The sequence below is a fragment of the Aythya ferina genome (genome assembly GCF_964211825.1).
Source record: "Aythya ferina genome assembly, chromosome: 2".
In the NCBI taxonomy this organism is placed as follows: Eukaryota; Metazoa; Chordata; class Aves; order Anseriformes; family Anatidae; genus Aythya; species Aythya ferina.
Window position 1 is genome coordinate 81,139,160 of NC_140297.1, and position 16,965 is coordinate 81,156,124.

The 16,965-nt window shown below is 45.8% G+C and overlaps 1 protein-coding gene across 1 annotated transcript in view; it reads left to right on the forward strand.

Moving 5' to 3' along the window:
* PHLPP1 (PH domain and leucine rich repeat protein phosphatase 1) overlaps window positions 1-7,118 on the forward strand; it is a 129,891-nt gene extending 122,773 nt beyond the window's left edge. Inside the window, exons 15-17 of the mRNA XM_084509882.1 lie at window positions 410-604; window positions 2,845-3,073; window positions 5,036-7,118. Coding sequence (XP_084366008.1) covers window positions 410-604; window positions 2,845-3,073; window positions 5,036-6,163 — 1,552 coding nt within the window. The 3' untranslated portion in view covers window positions 6,164-7,118. The remainder of the gene's footprint in view (window positions 1-409; window positions 605-2,844; window positions 3,074-5,035) is intronic.
* The last annotated feature ends 9,847 nt before the right edge of the window (window positions 7,119-16,965 follow it).

Consider the following 16,965-nt stretch of genomic DNA (forward strand, 5'->3'; position numbering starts at 1 on the left):
TTTTGCTTACTGTTAAGTAATTTAACTCAGCTTTGGTCATCAGCACGCTCAATCGTAAAGATGGCTCTTGGAGGGGCAAGTGCCCCTCAGCTGCTGTTGTTATGGGCGTACTTTTCACCCCTAAGCTTGTTCCCCTTTCTCTACAAATAAATTTGTTCACACACTGAAAAAGGAGGAAGATTCCTTAGGGCTTGGCTTGAATTTCCAGCACAGTTCTCTCCACGTTTTACACTGCTGGGTGGGCCTGACTCTTCTCCACAGCTCAGAAAGCATTTTTGAAGACCTTTGAACAGAGTTGGTTAAAACTGGCTCTCAGACCAGGCTGCACCTGTTGTTTTTTTTTCCCTCAATAATATGAGAAGTCACTACTGGATAACAATCTTGATGTTCTCCTGCTTGCCCTTACCAGGCTGTGCGTGGCAGCGCTCTCGGCCAATAACTTCTGCGACAACAGGGAGGCGCTTTATGGCGTGTTCGACGGTGACCGCAATGTGGAGGTGCCCTATCTCCTGCAGTGCACCATGAGTGACATCTTGGCAGAAGAGCTACAGAAGACAAAAAATGAAGAGGAATACATGATCAACACGTTCATCGTTATGCAGAGGTGAGTCTTGGGTCTGAAGCATTTTTTTTAACCTCGTGTATGCTTCCTGGGCAGTCTGCTTTCAGGTTGGGCACTTGCTCTTTTCTTGCTTCAAAAATGGGAGTGGAGGGGGCAAGCCTTGGTATCTGGCAATTGCCTATTCTTTTATTGTTTGCTTTGTGAAAATTGCCCTCTGTTGCTTTCAGCTGTGAGAAGAAAAATCCCAATCCTTTCCCACCTATCTAAACAACTAACAAAAAAGCGTCCTCAAAATCACTGAATGTTTTTGTCTGAGTGGTTTCACTCTTATCTGGTATCTTCTTTAAGTCTTATGACTCAGAATTTGCAGTAGCCAAGACAGCAGTGTAAATTTCTTGATCATCTTCTAAACTTCCCTTATTACTGTTCCCTGCAAACCCTGGGCTGATCCTTGCTGTTTTGTTTTTTTTTTTTTCTGTGCCGATTCAGGTTATTTAAGGCCACGCAAATATTTAAAAATATATATTCTGGCTTCCTGAAAAATGTCTGTTTCATGTCATTCCTTTGACCTTAGAATACTATTTGTGCAAGACTCATCCAAAGAGATTGTGATACAATAGCTGTAAGTGTAATAGCAGCTATGTGTGGTGGTTTGGAGATCTGTGTCTATGCGTGCTGTTCTTGACAGAACAAGAAATTGTGCCTGGGGAGACACTGAGTGAAGAAGGAGTATGAAGGGAACTGAACAAAAGTGAACAGAGGTCAGGGAAACGAAGGAGAAAGCAAATAAGCAGCTCAGAGATGAAGGAAATAGATCAAGTTGAAAGTAGGATCACGAGTCGTTCAATGGCTGCAGCTTTGGAAAGGAAAATATTCCAACTCTGTTACTGGGAAAGAGAAGCATTAGGATGGTATTGAACCTTACACACGCAAGAGGAAAAAAAAAAAGGCTGTTTCCCATAATTACTTAGTGCCTTGGTTAGACTAGTAGCTGAGAAGAAGGTTGCCATATACTTAAAATCATCAAAAATGATATAAATTTACATATCTAAAGTACTGACTGTGTTGGCTGGTTTTTACTACTTGTGGACTTTCACAGGGATGTGGTATTCCTGGGAAAAAAACACACTGCATTTGAAGAGGAGTAGGAGGGGAGAATCAAGTCAAAAGAAGCTAATCACTCCCTTGGAGAAACAGAAATAATACTCATTCTAGTTGCATGTAACCATTCCTTGAGGAATTACTACAGATACTGTGCGACATTCTTGAAGTGCCTTTAAAAAATAGAAAAGCATATTGAAGCCTTGGTACAAGTTGAGTTGTGCATTATTTCCACACCGTTTTGAATGAAAACTTCTCGCAAGCTATACCTAGCCTTAACATAAATTTTAGTAGCCCCTGTAATCAGCTTTCTGGTTGCTCTAGTCCTTAATTACTGTAGGAAGAGGCCCTGATAAACAAGAAACTGGGAATGACAGAATTTTCTTCACAGTCCCACTTCAAGTTAAACAAATAAAACGAATAGTATCAAAATAAGTGTACTTTCTAATGACAAGATTCTGAGAACTTCAGTTTCATGCATTTTTTTGCTTTTGTTTTTGCTGTGACCCCTGCTAAAACACCAAATTTAAATATTTCAAAGAACCCGTTTTACATGATAAATGAAAAGTCTGCCTTCTTTTAGTGGAATTAACAGCTACTGTGGGTTTTTTTTGGTCATTGATACTTTAAAAGCATTATTCTGAAGGCATCACAAAACAATGAACCTCTAATGTCTATTTTTGCTCAAAACTGGAATTTCTAGAGTTAAAATTACTGTTTGGAATAGTAAAAAATATTTAGCTGCAGGAGCCAAAGCTCTGTCTGGATAATATGACCCCCTTTTTAAGCCCTACCTGTACTCACTTAATAGCCTTCAATACTTCTCTAACCCTCTTTGCTTCCCTCCAGCTGACCTTTAAATCAGACTCCTTGAAGATGTAGAGAAAGAGCACTGACTGTGTGACTCGTACAAGTGCAGAGATTTTTCTTTCTAAAATTGAGTAGATTTGAGTATCTGCATCTTGCTGTAAATAGCGCACTGCCTGAGAGTTGTACGTGATTACTCTGCAGCGTTGCTATCGTGTTGCAGCCTTCAGTGAAGACGTTTGTTTCTGTCCCAGTGATCCGGCAGAGTCAATGCCCCGAGTGCTTGCAGTTGCAGAACAGCAGTTGTTTCTCCTTAGTACCCCTAACACTTGTTTTTCAATTAAAGAACAATCCTTGTTTTGTTTAAATTCCAGGAAACTTGGAACAGCTGGACAAAAACTTGGAGGCTCTGCTGTTCTTTGCCATATAAAACACGATCCCATGGACCCTGGCGGATGCTTCACGTTAACCTCAGCAAATGTGGGGAAGTGCCAAACTGTTCTCTGCCGGAATGGGAAACCTCTGTCTTTGTCCAGGTGTTACGCGATGAGTTGTGAGGAAGAGCTGAAGAGGATTAAGCAGCATAAGGCCATTATCACAGAGGTTAGAGAACTCAGACGTTGATGTGAAAGGAGGACTGCTGCAAGCTGCAGCTTCCTTTGAGGACGTTTGCATGGTGGTATATGAAATGACACATCTGTATTAGAAACCTCTGAGAGGTGCTGTTACCAGCATGGGTTCCAGAGTAGCACTTTTCCTTTCAAGGTGATTCATATCGTGCAATCAAGTTGTTTTTCCTTCCCATTACCAAGCTAGATTTTAGTTAGCTTCAGAGCCCGAGCAGCTGTGAGTGTGCTGTGATGAAACAGGAAAGCTGAGGCCCTCCTCCTGTTGTGGGGAGTAACTGCTGTGTTGGCACTGTCATGAAGAGCCCCTCCAATCCAGGAAGATGAGGGCTGAGCACTCACGGTGCTGTCCTTCCCCTGGGAGACTTCTTAAACCTGGCAGGATGACTTTGCTGTCTGAGCTCCTGTGTTCTCAGAGCTGTCCTCTGGCAGACCGCTCTTGAAGAGAGCAGCTGCCCCGAAGGAAAACCCGTCCTCTGCTCAGCTGAAGGGCCACGAGAGAGGAGGAAGCTATTTGCTCCCTTCCTACAAGCTTAAAGCCACTGCTGTCAGCTGTGCTTTGCCTCGTGTGACACATGCATAGGAGCAGATAAATATTGTATCCCTTTAATGGGGGAGGAAAGGGCAGAACGCTCACTGCTCTACACCCGTGAGGAGGTTTGTCTGCGTGTAATAAATCGTGTGCCTATTAATCTTGCCAGGAGAAGGTGGTGATTGGAATCTCAAATGTGACAAGCTAGAAGGGAGTCACTCCAACATGGTGTGCATCACTGAGGCACGCTCGTTATGTTCTGCAAAGGAAGAGGGAAATTTCTGCACAGACTCTTAAGATGACTCACTGATTTCATGCATGTTGATGGCTTATCACTTCTGTCAGGCTCCTAATGGGGAAGTTAACAAGCCGACAAGGTTTTTTTCTTTTGAGTGGTTTTAAAGGGGAAGCTTTTTTTACTCTTGGTTTTCTTTTCTGTGGTTTTGTGTTTTTTTTGTTGGTTTTTTTTTTTTTTTTTTTCTGTATAATAACCACTGCTGTCATCAGCTGGACCAAATGAGTATAAATCCTCACCTTTGTTGTTGGTCTCCAGCACACAATTAGTGGGCTGCAGCTATCCCCAGCAGGCTGACAGATAACCAGACCTGCTGTTTCAGATGCTTGCTCTGCTTATTCTGGCAGCTCAGAATCTAACCAGGACAGGAGCCTGGGATTTGGATGTGCAGGGGATTTACTTCTCAAATATGCCCATTTTTACTGGTGTTTTCCCTTCAGATATTACTCCTCCTCCCCTTGGAAATGTCATATCTAAGTGGAAGCATAGTAAGTAATTGGGGCATGTAAAGCATTTCACTACAGTGCAGCTGACTGAGAAATGCAGACTTGCTCTCTGCTGCATTTGACTTGCATGCTTCATTTAAAGCCTTTTTTTTTTTTTTAAATGAACTTTTGTTTCCAGAGTGATGAGCCAAGATGAAACCTACAATTGTTGCAGCTGCAAGAGAAGAGTCATAACTGCATGACCTGCCCCTATATCAAATGGGGCTGCGTGTGACTTTGCCCTGTATCAAGCCAGATATCGTGGGTGGAGGAGGGATAAGTCTGACTCATGGGTAAAACATTAGTCCAGTTGGCTCCCACAGCTGCAGAAGCAGAATAGATGCTTCTTTGTTGCAGGCTTCTGCTTTGTTGGTCTGGATAGGTGACGCTGATGACAAATCAGTAGGGTTTAGGAGGCTCAGGGCAAGACTGGAAACCAGCCATTGCCATGTTCTAATCCCAGCTCTGTCACCTTCTTGCAAGCCACCTCTTTTCCATTTTCTTACCTGTAAATGGCTGTGTTTGGGGGAACTGCAGAACAGACACTGGTAAAACACGCAGAGGAGATGTGAGTGCCACGTGTCTTCGTCTGCGTTGTTTTCAGTTTTGCTTCCTCTCTCGTTTCAGGATGGCAAAGTGAATGGTGTGACGGATTCAACAAGAATCCTGGGGTACACCTTCCTCCACCCGAGCGTCGTGCCGCGTCCCCACGTCCAGTCCATCACCTTAACTCCGCAAGATGAGTTCTTCATCCTGGGGAGCAAGGGCCTGTGGGACAGCCTCTCGATGGACGAGGCAGTGGAAGCGGTCAGAAACGTGCCTGATGCGCTGGCAGCTGCGAAGAAGCTTTGCACTTTGGCCCAGAGTTACGGCTGCAACGACAGCATCAGCGCCGTTGTGGTGCAGCTCAACGTGACGGAGGACAGCTTCTGTTGCTGCGAGCTTAACGGCGTGCCGCCCCCCAGCCCCGGCATCTTCCCCCAGTCCGTCAACGTGGTCATCAAGGACAGGCCGGCGGATGCTCTCGGGATGCCGTCCTCGAGCAGCGGCATGGCCTCCGAGATCAGCAGCGAGATCTCCACCTCCGAGATGAGCAGCGAGGTGGGGTCCACGGCCTCCGACGAGCCTCCGCAGGTAGCCATGAACGAGAACAGCCCGGCCTACCCCGGGGAGCAGCGCTGCATGCTGCACCCCGTCTGCCTCTCCAACTCCTTCCAGCGCCAGCTCTCCAGCGCCACTTTCTCCAGCGCCTTCTCCGACAACGGCCTTGACAGCGACGACGAGGAGCCCATCGAGGGGGTGTTCACCAACGGCAGCCGCGTGGAGGTGGAGGTGGACATCCACTGCAGCCGAGCGAAGGAGAAGCAGCTCCTCCAAGTGCCTGCGGAAGCCAGCGACGAAGGTATCGTCATCAGTGCCAACGAGGATGAGCCCGGCCTTCCCAGGAAAGCTGAGTATTCTGCCACGGGCACGATAGGGCGCCGGCGGGGCAACGGCTCTGTGGCGCCGCAGGAGAGGAGCCATAACTTGATCGAAGTCGCAACGGATGCGCCTCTCAGAAAAACAGGGGGGTACTTTGCTGCTCCGGCACAGCCCGATCCGGACGACCAGTTCATCATCCCCCCAGAGCTCGAAGAAGAGGTCAAGGAGATCATGAAACAGCACCAGGAGCAACAGCAGCAGCAACAGCAGCAGCAGCAGCAGCGGCAGTATCAGATGGACCACCTGGCAGACTATTACGATACACCACTATGACCCACTCTACTGCTCGCAGTTCAACTAACAAACAAGGAGACTTGAGTGCGGGACCCAGTGGGCTCACGCTACAGCAGGGGTTTTCCTTCTCCTTTTCCTTTATACACTTCCTCTTCCGTATCCTGCCACTACAGATAACTGCGGCTTTTCAGTTTTCTTAGGTTTAATATTCATGGACTTTTCTTCTAGAGACGCTTTACCAGTAAAGTTTAAAATAGTTAATATTCCCTTAACATATCAAGTGTAAAAACAAAAAACAAAAACAAAAACAAAAAATAATAAAAATAATAAAAAGGTTTAATATATTGCTGAGAAACAGATGATGATGTAATATTTTTTAAAATGGCTTGTTTGTTTTGTTTGAAAAGCAGGGCAGTAGCCAGTGCTAAATGATTTAAGTAATATTGTAATACTGTATTTCTTTGAGAGAAAAGGCTTTTTTTGGTCTTGAAAATGATAGACATTTGTAGAATATGGAGACTAACTCCTAGGAGTTGCTTTACTCTTTCAGGTGACTTAAGTCACTGAGACTCACTAATTTTCTCTGAGAGAACAGTTGATTGGGAAACTACTGTAAATAGCTCAGTGTTGTATAGTGATGCTTACATGTTTTGTAGCCTTGGCATTAAGGACACAACCTGAAAAACTGACCTTTTTCTTAAGCAACTCTTTGGGCCATGGTCATTAAACATAACGGACTGAGTGACTGCGTACAAGTTAGCTAGAGTTTAGGTGGTATAGGCCATTGAAAGAAACCCACTTTTTCCTCTGGTCTCTTTCTTTCCTTCCTTTTGCAGACATGTTTTATTTGTGTTCCTTATTGCTGCCACAACCAGCATGATTGTATAGAGCTCATTTGCTGTAGAACATTTACATACCAAGAGTTATATTAAAGCCGAATGCACAAATGAACATGTCATAATTTTTGTTATAATAAATATGAAATTTACAAACAGTGTCTGCTTTTGTCTGACTAGCTGAGCAGCAGCTTTCAAACAGCTCGCTGTGGTTCATCAGCGTGCTGCAGTCTGCTTAAACTGCAAAGTGTTAAAACTTTTTCAACCTGGTGTGCATTTTTACAGTAACTGCAGAAGCTCACGTGTACTCCTAGAATTTTTAGTAAGCAGTTCACCCAATAGTTGCTCCAAATGTCAAATGCTCTTTAAAAGATGCTAAACACCGAGGAATTAACATACTTCTTTTCTTTCTTGGTATGAATTCAGCACTATTGATTTGCCCTTCACCATGGTATTGACAATGCCAGAAGATTGAAGAGGAGCGGTGCTCTGACTCCGCCACTGGGACCGAGTGGCTGAGGGTAGAAATGATGAGGGGATGATGTGGGCTAACAAAAGGGAGGAGAAAAACATTGGGTTTGGACAGAAGAGGAAAAAGGTAAAGAGAGAGTGGAAAAGTGAACTCAAAGCTGCCTACATAAACTAAGACGTGGTTGAACATGTTAAACGAACACGAGCTTGATGGCAGCTTGACTTTGGTAGCAAAAGGGTGTGTTTTGCTCCTTCCTCTGGGAAGGGACCCACACCCTTTCTCAGTATTGCCTCCAACCAATTGCTTCATTTTCCTTGTCGGTCTCTAAAAAGCTGAACTAATGCCTGATTACCACAGTGTCCTGTTCAGACCATAACATTTGGTCTGTATTTTGGGGACGGGCTATGGTAACAGGCAGTTGTCCTTACTCTGTTCCAGGATGCAACAGCCAAGTCAGAGCAGGATTGTCATTGATAGGAGGTGCTGAGATTCTTCTGAAACAATAACAGCAGAGGAACAAACACAAAAATACATGGTTTGGTAAATGCTTATAGTACTGCCTACTATAGAGCTATAGAAGATTGTATTGTAATTTGAGCTTCAAAATACCTTCTTAAAAACTTATTTAATAACATAGAGGAAAAAAATGTTTTATTTGCAAGTAACTCAGGTGTTCTTTAGTAACAGTTTCTATATTTCTAATTTTATTGAATGATTCATTTTTCCTTGGTGTCCATGGAAAGTGCTTTTTTTGGTCTTTTCAGTTGTTTTTTAGACTGAAGGTGATAATCAGCATGGACACCACCATGGCCTAGGCAAGTGATTACAAGTTTAGGGTTTCCTGAGCAAGCTGGAAATTTTTCTGTGTAGCACCCTGCTAGTAGAGGAGTAATCTTGCTGCAGCTGTGTCTTAATTCATACTAACATGCCTCTGGTACACTGAATTTGTGGTGCTTCTGGGGCATCATGTCATGTGAGCTAAAGTTTGTCCCCTTGCAGAGAAATTACTGAGATTTCTAACTCCCTGCTGTACCCCTTCCTTGTTTGAAGAGGAATATATGCACGTGGACGGGCTTCATAAAGAATTTTGTTCCCCCTCCTGGACTCTCCATAGTGTACTGAACTGGATCAGTAGGGTGACTGGCTGGGAGCGTCTTTAGAAAGGTTAGCATTTATTTTTAAACCAAAGGTAAAGGTTATTTTGTTCTGGCTTTAAACTGGGACTTGGAAAGCAAGGTACAGTTTTTGCAACTCGTGACTTTTCTGGACATCTCTGTCCTTTCACGAAGGGCATTAGCATGCTCTTATTTCGGGAGGACTGAAGCGAAAGTCATTGACTTCATTTTGGTGCATTACTATCAAACATGAGTTTATGATTAAGTGCATGGTATATTTTACACTATTTTGCCCAACCAGGAACTATCTGACTCAAAAAGACGTGGATTTCTTCGCAGAATTTGGCAGCTGTAGCAGGGGCAAAGGTTGGGGACTAAAAGGAAAGGAAAGCTTTCAACTGAAGAAAAAAAAAGAAAAGAGCCACCCTACCTTTATAATCCAACCTTTCATGTCCTTTGAAACTTGCTGATAGCCATATCTGCGACTAGCAGAAATGCATGAACAGGAGGAGGTAGATAGCTGGTGGCAGAAAATGAACGCATTTACATTGTTTCCTGGAAGATAACTTCAAATAGGAAGCTACGATGGGATTGAGGAGTAACTCAGCTGCTTGAACGCAAGCCTTTTTGGTGGCATAAAAGCTTTTTTTTTTACCTTACTTTCTGCCATAGTGCTCTTACATAATGCATTTTGCTGTGCATGACCAACCCATTGGCATTCTGCTTGTGCATTCAGAGCATGGCACAACCTCCTCATTGGTAACCAGTGCTGTAGTGTTGCTGCCTTCCTGTGGCTTATTGCTTTTAGAATGAGCCAAATAACCGTGTAGCTCATCTCCCTCATTACCAGGATGCTGTCACGGTGCTACTGCAATGCCCCATAAGCTACCTTTTAAGCATTTCCTTCCTAATGATCTCAGCCTGATCGCTAGCTGTCATGCTTTCAGCTCATACACATTTTTCTAGCAAACTATGTATGTATTTTCTGAGGTATAACTTTCACTTCGGAAGCCTGTCCAGGTGTGGGGTAAGTGTTATTGGAGCATCACACCCACCTTTGGAAGTTATTCCTAAGAAGCTCCCTGGCAATCAGCTGTCCCTTGGTTATATTTAAGTAGTTAGCCTCTCTTGTGTTGAGAGGCACATTCCCTGAGTCACTTAATTTAGCCCCACCAAGGCAATGGTGGATAAGCCAAGACGAAGCAAAATCTGGGTTCTGACATTAATAACACTGGAGAACAGCAACATCCACCCATCCCTGTAAGAGGGTGTCTTTCCAGGTGCAGTTACAGAGAAGCACACACACACAGTGTCCCTTGGTCACCCTGTGCTTCTCGGCCTGCATCTCAGCACTGCTCGTGGATGGTGGCTTTTGGGTTCAGCCTTGCAAGTCCAGCTTGAAAATGCTCACTTGTGTAGGTTGGTTGGAGTAACTTAGTGACCAGCTTACAGATCAGGGCATGAATTATTTCTAGCAGAGCAAAGGGATTTAAAGGAGTAAACAAAACAGTAACTTCAGCCTAGTCGGCCTGATTTGCCTGCAGTCGATGAAGAGATGAGCTTTTCTAAGAGGAGCAGGCCCTCAAGTCTTAAGCTGAGCAGGTCTGAGCTCTGCTCTGCAGTTATGTCTCTCAGAGCTTTGGCTAGAGGGAGAGCTGCATGGCCAGAAGTTGGCCAAAAAAAATAAATAAAATCTTATGCTGGCAGCTGCAACCAGGACTTCAAAGTGTCTGTTAAATGTCTGCGTTTATGCTTTCCTTGGTTAACCTGCATTGCTCTCCTGCCTCATTAATTGAATTTACTTGCTTCAGGGCCAATTTATTGCAGTATTGCCGGATTAACTGATTTGTTTCTCACTGATTTAGTTGCTACCTGCGTGCTGGCGCATGCTTGCAGTGAGGATCCTGTGGGGTGCTGCCTGAACCCGCCTTCCTCTGGTTTGCCCACGCTCTGGTGGAGGTTGAGCTGCGTCCCATGCTGATGGTGCAAATGTCCAAATGCCCTTCCTAACAAGACTGATGCTTCTATGGAAAGGTAAAAATTAAAATTCATCTGCTGCCTGAGGGCAAGTAAAACCGTCCTAGCCATTTCAATCAAAAGGTGTGGGGGGAAAATAGCCTAAATATTATTTCAATTAACAGCAGCCCCAGGTCAGAATTGGTATACTGCTTATCTAGGGCTTCAGCGGGGAAAACAGGTTTAGATAATTGATCCCTCCCTTTCTCCAGTCTTTTGTTTGTGCTTCCCCTCCTGTTGAGTTCAACAGTTCATCCTTTGCACCTTCCTTTCTCAATCTGAAACGCTGAGATTCACCTTCTGTTGACTCGGATACCTCCTCCTACCTCTTCTGCATTTCTCTCGTGGTCAGCTAAGCCAGGCCCCTAGGTTATGACTGAGGCAGGACCTGAATGGGGAGGACACCATTCTTTCTGCTTCCATATTACCTTAACACTGTGAGCTTGAGGGAGATGATTACAAGAACAAGCACAATTACAAGGTTCCTGGTCAGGACCCTGATGGCACCGCAGTGGTGAAGAAGCTGTTGTGTGGTAAATGGGATGAGACAGAGACCTGGTGGGTGCCAGGCAGGGCTCCCCAGCAGGGAGACCCGAGAGAAGATGGGGGTGGTGAGGCAGATGCCCAGAGAAGCTGTGGGTGCCCCATCCCTGGAGGTGCTCAAGGCCAGGCTGGATGGGGCTTTGGGCAGCCTGGTCTGGTGGGAGGTGTCCCTGCCCATGGCAGGGGGGTTGGAACTGGGTGATCTTTAAGCTCCCTTCCAACCCAAACCATCCTGTGATCCTGTGAGCCCCTGAGGCTTTCTGCTGTAGGGGAACTGGAGAGCATGGCTGCCTGCACCTCGGGCTATGGGGTGTGGTTGAAGTCAGCAGTGTTGGGGCCTAGGCTGGGGCCTAGCGCCCGCCATTGCTGCCCCCTTCCCCTGTGGTGTCTCGGTCCCCGTGCTGTGGAGTTTGTCCTGAGCCCTGAGCACAGCGGGCCCTTCTCCTCTCCTGTCAGACTGAGCACAGCTGCACGGGGAGACATCCGCGCGTTGTAACAGCGAAGCTGTCAGTATTGACTCACAGAGCAGATGGAGCTGCTGCGCTAATTAAATATATGCTGTGGAGTGCTTCAAAATTAGGACACGGAACCACGGAGGAAGCAGAAGTGTGCAAGTCAGTGACTTGTGAGATGTTTTTTCATTGTAATCCTTACAAACGAGAGAAAGGGAAAAAAGTTTCAGTCAGTGCTTATCTTGATCCTGGAAAACTTGAACGCAGAAATATAATGGGGTGCTCTGCATTGAAAGCTGGATGGTGAGGGAGAGCAAAAAATGTCTCTTTTCAGAGATGAAAACAAATGGATACTCATGCCCCAGGGGCTGAAACTCTCCTCCTGAATGCAAGCAAAGGTCTCTGAAATACAGGGTTCAGAGCCCTGCTGACACATCTCCTCTAGTAGAGTCATCTAATGAAGGGTAAAGGGATCATCCCATGCCCTCATGGTGGCCAAAGTTTGACCATGAGGCCACTCAGAGTTAACTCGGGTATCAACAACGTCTTTCCATGAGACTCTTGTAGTGCCTTGAAAGAACAAATGAGGTAAGAACAGGGAAAAACGAGACAGAAGCTCAGCCCTACTCTCTCCCTCTCCTGGAGATCTGTGGCCTGTCCTTTTATGAACCAGAAGTGGTCTCCTTGTGAAGAGGGTAAGAAATGGCTGTCAGGCCATTTTTTTTTTTTTTTTGATTGGAGACCAAACCTTTGCATTTGGGGTAGAAAAACCTGTCCTGCTGCCGCCTTTGTTACTTGAAAACTGCACGGGCTCCCCCTTGCGTTACCACAGGCCAGGAAAACAGGAAAATGATGGCCACAGCCTCCTCTTTCACCAACCCAAGTGAAATTCGTGATCTTGCACACACCATCCAGGAAAAATAATAATAAAAAAAAAAAATTGAAAGCATTGTCTTTGTTGTCTTTGGATTAATAAATTGCCTGATCTTGACTACCAGGGCTGATCCGCAACAGTGTAAGAAGCTGAATCTAATTCAAGTTGCCAAGGACACGGGGCCGTCTCGTGGGTGAGCTATTTCTGTGCTCTGAAGGAAGGAAAAACACCCTTTCAGCTGTGCACCCCTATGGTGACTGCACATGGCAGCTAATTCTCCATCACCGGCTCTTCTACTGTCACGTGGCTTCCATCGCTCTGTGCTGAGGATCCTGCCCCAAAATATTTAGGGTTGGGAAGTCGTTGTGATGGGTCCTTTGCATTTGCAGATAAGGGCTGCTGCGGTGTGGGCGAGGAGTGGTGTGGGTGGGTAGATGATAGATTTAGGCACAGCTTTGTACTATAAATCTGGGTACAGTGGGAAGCCTATGAATAATGTATATGCAACGCACACGGTGTCTTCACAGCTAATGAAATTCCGATTTTCAATAAACAGCTAGGCAATGGAAGCTCTTAAATTGTTTCCTCCTGCACTTCAGCTGTCCATATTTAACTTCGAAGATAGTATGGGATAGCCAAAAATTCAAGGTTTTCATATATGCATAATTGTCTGAACAACTCTGCTATACAGTTTCTCTTGCAATATTGAAAATAATATACCCAAACAATAACAGGGTTTTTCAAAGCCCGTTTAAAGCATATGGTCCTTTCCTGGGTGTACCTGTCTCCTGAGCCTTTTTACATTCTGTTCAAAGACTAATTACCTGTAAAATGGCATTTCTCTCACTTAAGCTTTTCCACGTGTCCTGCGAGTTTCACAAAGTCCAGTAGCAGGTGCGGGCCTGGGTGCAAATGGCGTGGCTGGAAATCAATAGCCCATTTGTAGCAATGAAGGGCATCCTGCGACTTGCCAGTTCTGCGCTGTCACATGCCAAAACCAATCACATCAAACACACTGATGATCCGCAGACCTTGCACGGAGCCTGATGTTTTATTTATGATGGGTGATGGCGAGCATCTGTGACACTTTTATGCTGTGCTGGCATTAAGCTGCTGTAATGTACCGAATGCCACCTTTTCTGGGAGGTGGATGCTGTGAAAGAGGTGAGTAATGATGGGTGTCAGGGCTGTCATAAACGATGCGGCTGTAGTCCCATTTAATAACTTATTGGGGCCTTAGAAAAGAAGACGCACAAGATCAGAGTTACAGGAGGTCTGCTTTGTATTTAGAGCTCAACTTACGGTGAATCTGAGTTGAGGTGGAAAACTACAGGAAGGCAAATCTTAACGAGGACAAATCTGCACTGGGAGTAAAGCACATGGATTGCGAAAGAACAATTTCCATTCAAACTGTTCTTTGGATCTCTAATCCCCGTATGTATTCTCATCGCTTTGAAGCACTTTCTCATGTAAACTGAGATCCCAGGTTTTCTTAAAACTAAGCTTTGCCTTTGGTTTCTGCTGTCGCGCAACCTGTTTGTGTTCCTAGGTTTTCTCTCCACATCAGATCTTTTAAAAATACTCTGAAAGGCGGAAAGAGGAACAAGGGCTGAATCGTGATAAAAGTTAATATATTCTGGGAACATTTTCTTAAACTTATTAAGAAAATAAGAAAACTCATTGTTTATACCTGAAAATTTCCTTTCTGTGGGTGGATACAAAAGTTGCTCCTCTGTGTAGCTGGTCAGCAGCAGGAGGTAATGCCCTAACACGAGCAGTGGTGGCTTTATGCTTCCAGATGACTGAACTAATTGGTAAATGTAAAGGTTTCGTGTATTTGGAGGAGTAAATACGCTCTTCCTCCACTGGCCCTGTACCCCACAGTTTTACCTTTGCACTGAAATAGAAGAAGCCTGCATCTTGGGATGCTAATTTGCTCCGTTTTGGAAAAGTTTTTCCCCAGACTGAAATACTTTATTTAAATAAAAGTTCATAAAAGAAGACATTCAGGAAAATGGGTGTTCAAAGAGACAAAAGCCTACCACGATGGAAATTTCACAGCAGTTTATGCAGCAGCAGGATGCAGAATCAGTGGCGTGGTGTTTTTTTTTTTTTGTTTTTGTTTTTTTTTTTAACATAATAATCCCAAATATCTTATGCCCTCCATTTCCCCCTCAGAACTGGGGCGTGGAGAGGCATTTTGTCAAAAAAAAGGCTTCATGTTTCTGTGCTTTGATTGAGTCTCTCTCCAAGGCTGCGAGGAGGGGGTTCCCCCGTGGACGAGGAATGCCCGGTGAGCTCAGCTGGAGTTTTTGCTCGTGGACTGACTGCAGCTTGTTTGCCCCACGCCAGCGACAGGTGCAAATTGATGGTTTAAACCCAAGAGGGGCCGGCAGGTAACTGAGATAAACGAGCTGCTGAAATCAGCCCAGCGCCTTGCACTGGTGGCCATCTGCGGGGGGGCTTTTCTCCAGCTGCACCTCCAGAGGTGGGGATAGCGGTTCTTTTAATCCTCTTTTCTGATGCTTCTGAATAGGCTCAGCTTGCCAGAAGGCCCCCTACTGTATCAGGGGTGCTGTCCTCGAGGCTTTTAGGTTGGCAGAGGCCATGCTGCTTACCCACAGCAGCCTCTGAGAGGTGTGGGTTTGACTTTTTCTGTCAGCGTAGGAGGTGAGAAGCTGGTGGTGCTCACAACCCGCAGGCTGGACGTGCCCTGAACATCCCTCATACCAGAGGGACCGGGGGCAATGGCCACGAGCAGTCCTTGCATTGCTAAAGGCCCGGCTACTTCAGGCAAAATTTGTCTGCAGGGACAGCTCCAAAGCAGCGAAGGGGTGATTTTATCCCCAGTGTTGACCCAGGAAGCTTCGCACAGGCCTTGCATACATGCAAGGGAAAGGCTACAAGAAGTGATGGGGCTGGCAGGAGCCCCGTGCCCTGCTTTATTTACCCGTTCTCATGCGGCTTCTTGTCCCATCCCAGCTGGCAGTCGCTGTGCCGAGGCAGCAGGAGGTGGGACACTCATCTGCCCCAGAGGACACGGCCTCTGAGGAGCGCTTCTGGCATTTTCCACTTTCCTCTGCCGCACATCTCTTCGTGAAGGTGAGTGGAGGAAACGGAGCTGGTGTTTGTTTCCCCTTGGGCATTATTTCATCGTGGTCTCTCCTCATGGTGCCAAGGTCTCCAGCCCTCTGTCGGGGGCACTTTCCTGCCATGGGGGCCTGGGAGGCCCCGAGTGCCCTGTCCTCGTTCGTGCCTTACCAGGTGCTGCTTGCTGCAGTGGTGCTGGCTGCGATCCCCTTCTTACAAGGGCCGATAGAGGTTTTGTGGAGAAAGTCTACTCAAAACAGATTGCGTGTCCTGGGACAAACTGGGTCTAGAAATTTGGGCTGAGACTCGAGAGGCATCCCCAGGCAAGTTCTGCATCCAAGGGAGCCACCAGTCCCTGCAAATGTCATGAAAAACGGAGGGAACTGGGACACTGGGGATTCCCTGGGCTAAAGAGGCAATCACGTGGTGGCATTAATGAATTTACTGTAGAAAGTGGGAGTACAGCCAGAGCTGACAGTCATTGTTAATCAGGTTAACTATTAAAAGTCAGTTTCCTTTTGTTTAAGAGTTCAGCAAGCCCAATCATTTGGACTTTTGTTTTCTGTAGGTCTGGATAAATGAGTTTTACTAAGGGTTTGTTACTTCTGGCCAGAAAGCTGGATGGATAATGTTTGTCAGGTTAAAAAAAATAATAAATCAAACAGTAGCAGCTTTGCTTTATGAAGAAATCTACCGTTCCGTGTTTGTGCACATACAGGAGTGAGGACTGGGAGAAAAGGCAGATGCACAGCTAAGGTGACAGCACAGCTGGGATTAGGGTTCAGGTGAGGATGGATGCAGCTGGGAACTTGGGACACTCTGAGCCTGGTCAAGCAGGAGGCCTGGAAGTCAGAGTCCCAGGGAGCTTTCTCGCTTCCCACCTCTTGCTGTCTGAAAGGAGGCATCGGGGCTGGACTACTTGCAGCACTGAGTCCTGAGATTTGAAGCATGGGGAGTGCGGGGAAGGAGCTGGGTGAGGGGCTGAGCAAACACGACTGGGACCAACAGGATGCTTGAGGCAATGCCTAACATTATCCTGAGCCACTAGAGGTTGGCTGCGGCTCTAGCTGCGTGCCAGACATCCCTGTAACACTCTGCCCAGCCCCTTACAGCTTACCAGTGATTGCCTGGATCTGGGCAAAGACCTAGAAACTGAAGCCTCTATTGCTAATGTGGGTCACAGCAAGTTTTGAAAATGCTTTCACTCGTGTCTCTTGACAAGCACAGTACTGCTCTGAAGCTTGTTTATGTTCAAATTATTAAAGATATGTTTATGGTATCACATCAATGCCAAATACTTATTGTAATCACATTTTCTTGTTAGGCTCATACTACCTCAAACGTAATCCTTTGAGTTATGTTTGTGTGTGTGTGTATATATATACGTACATAAAGCGTGCAACAAACAAGCTCTGTTGTGGTTCAAAAGAGCCTCCCTCCTCT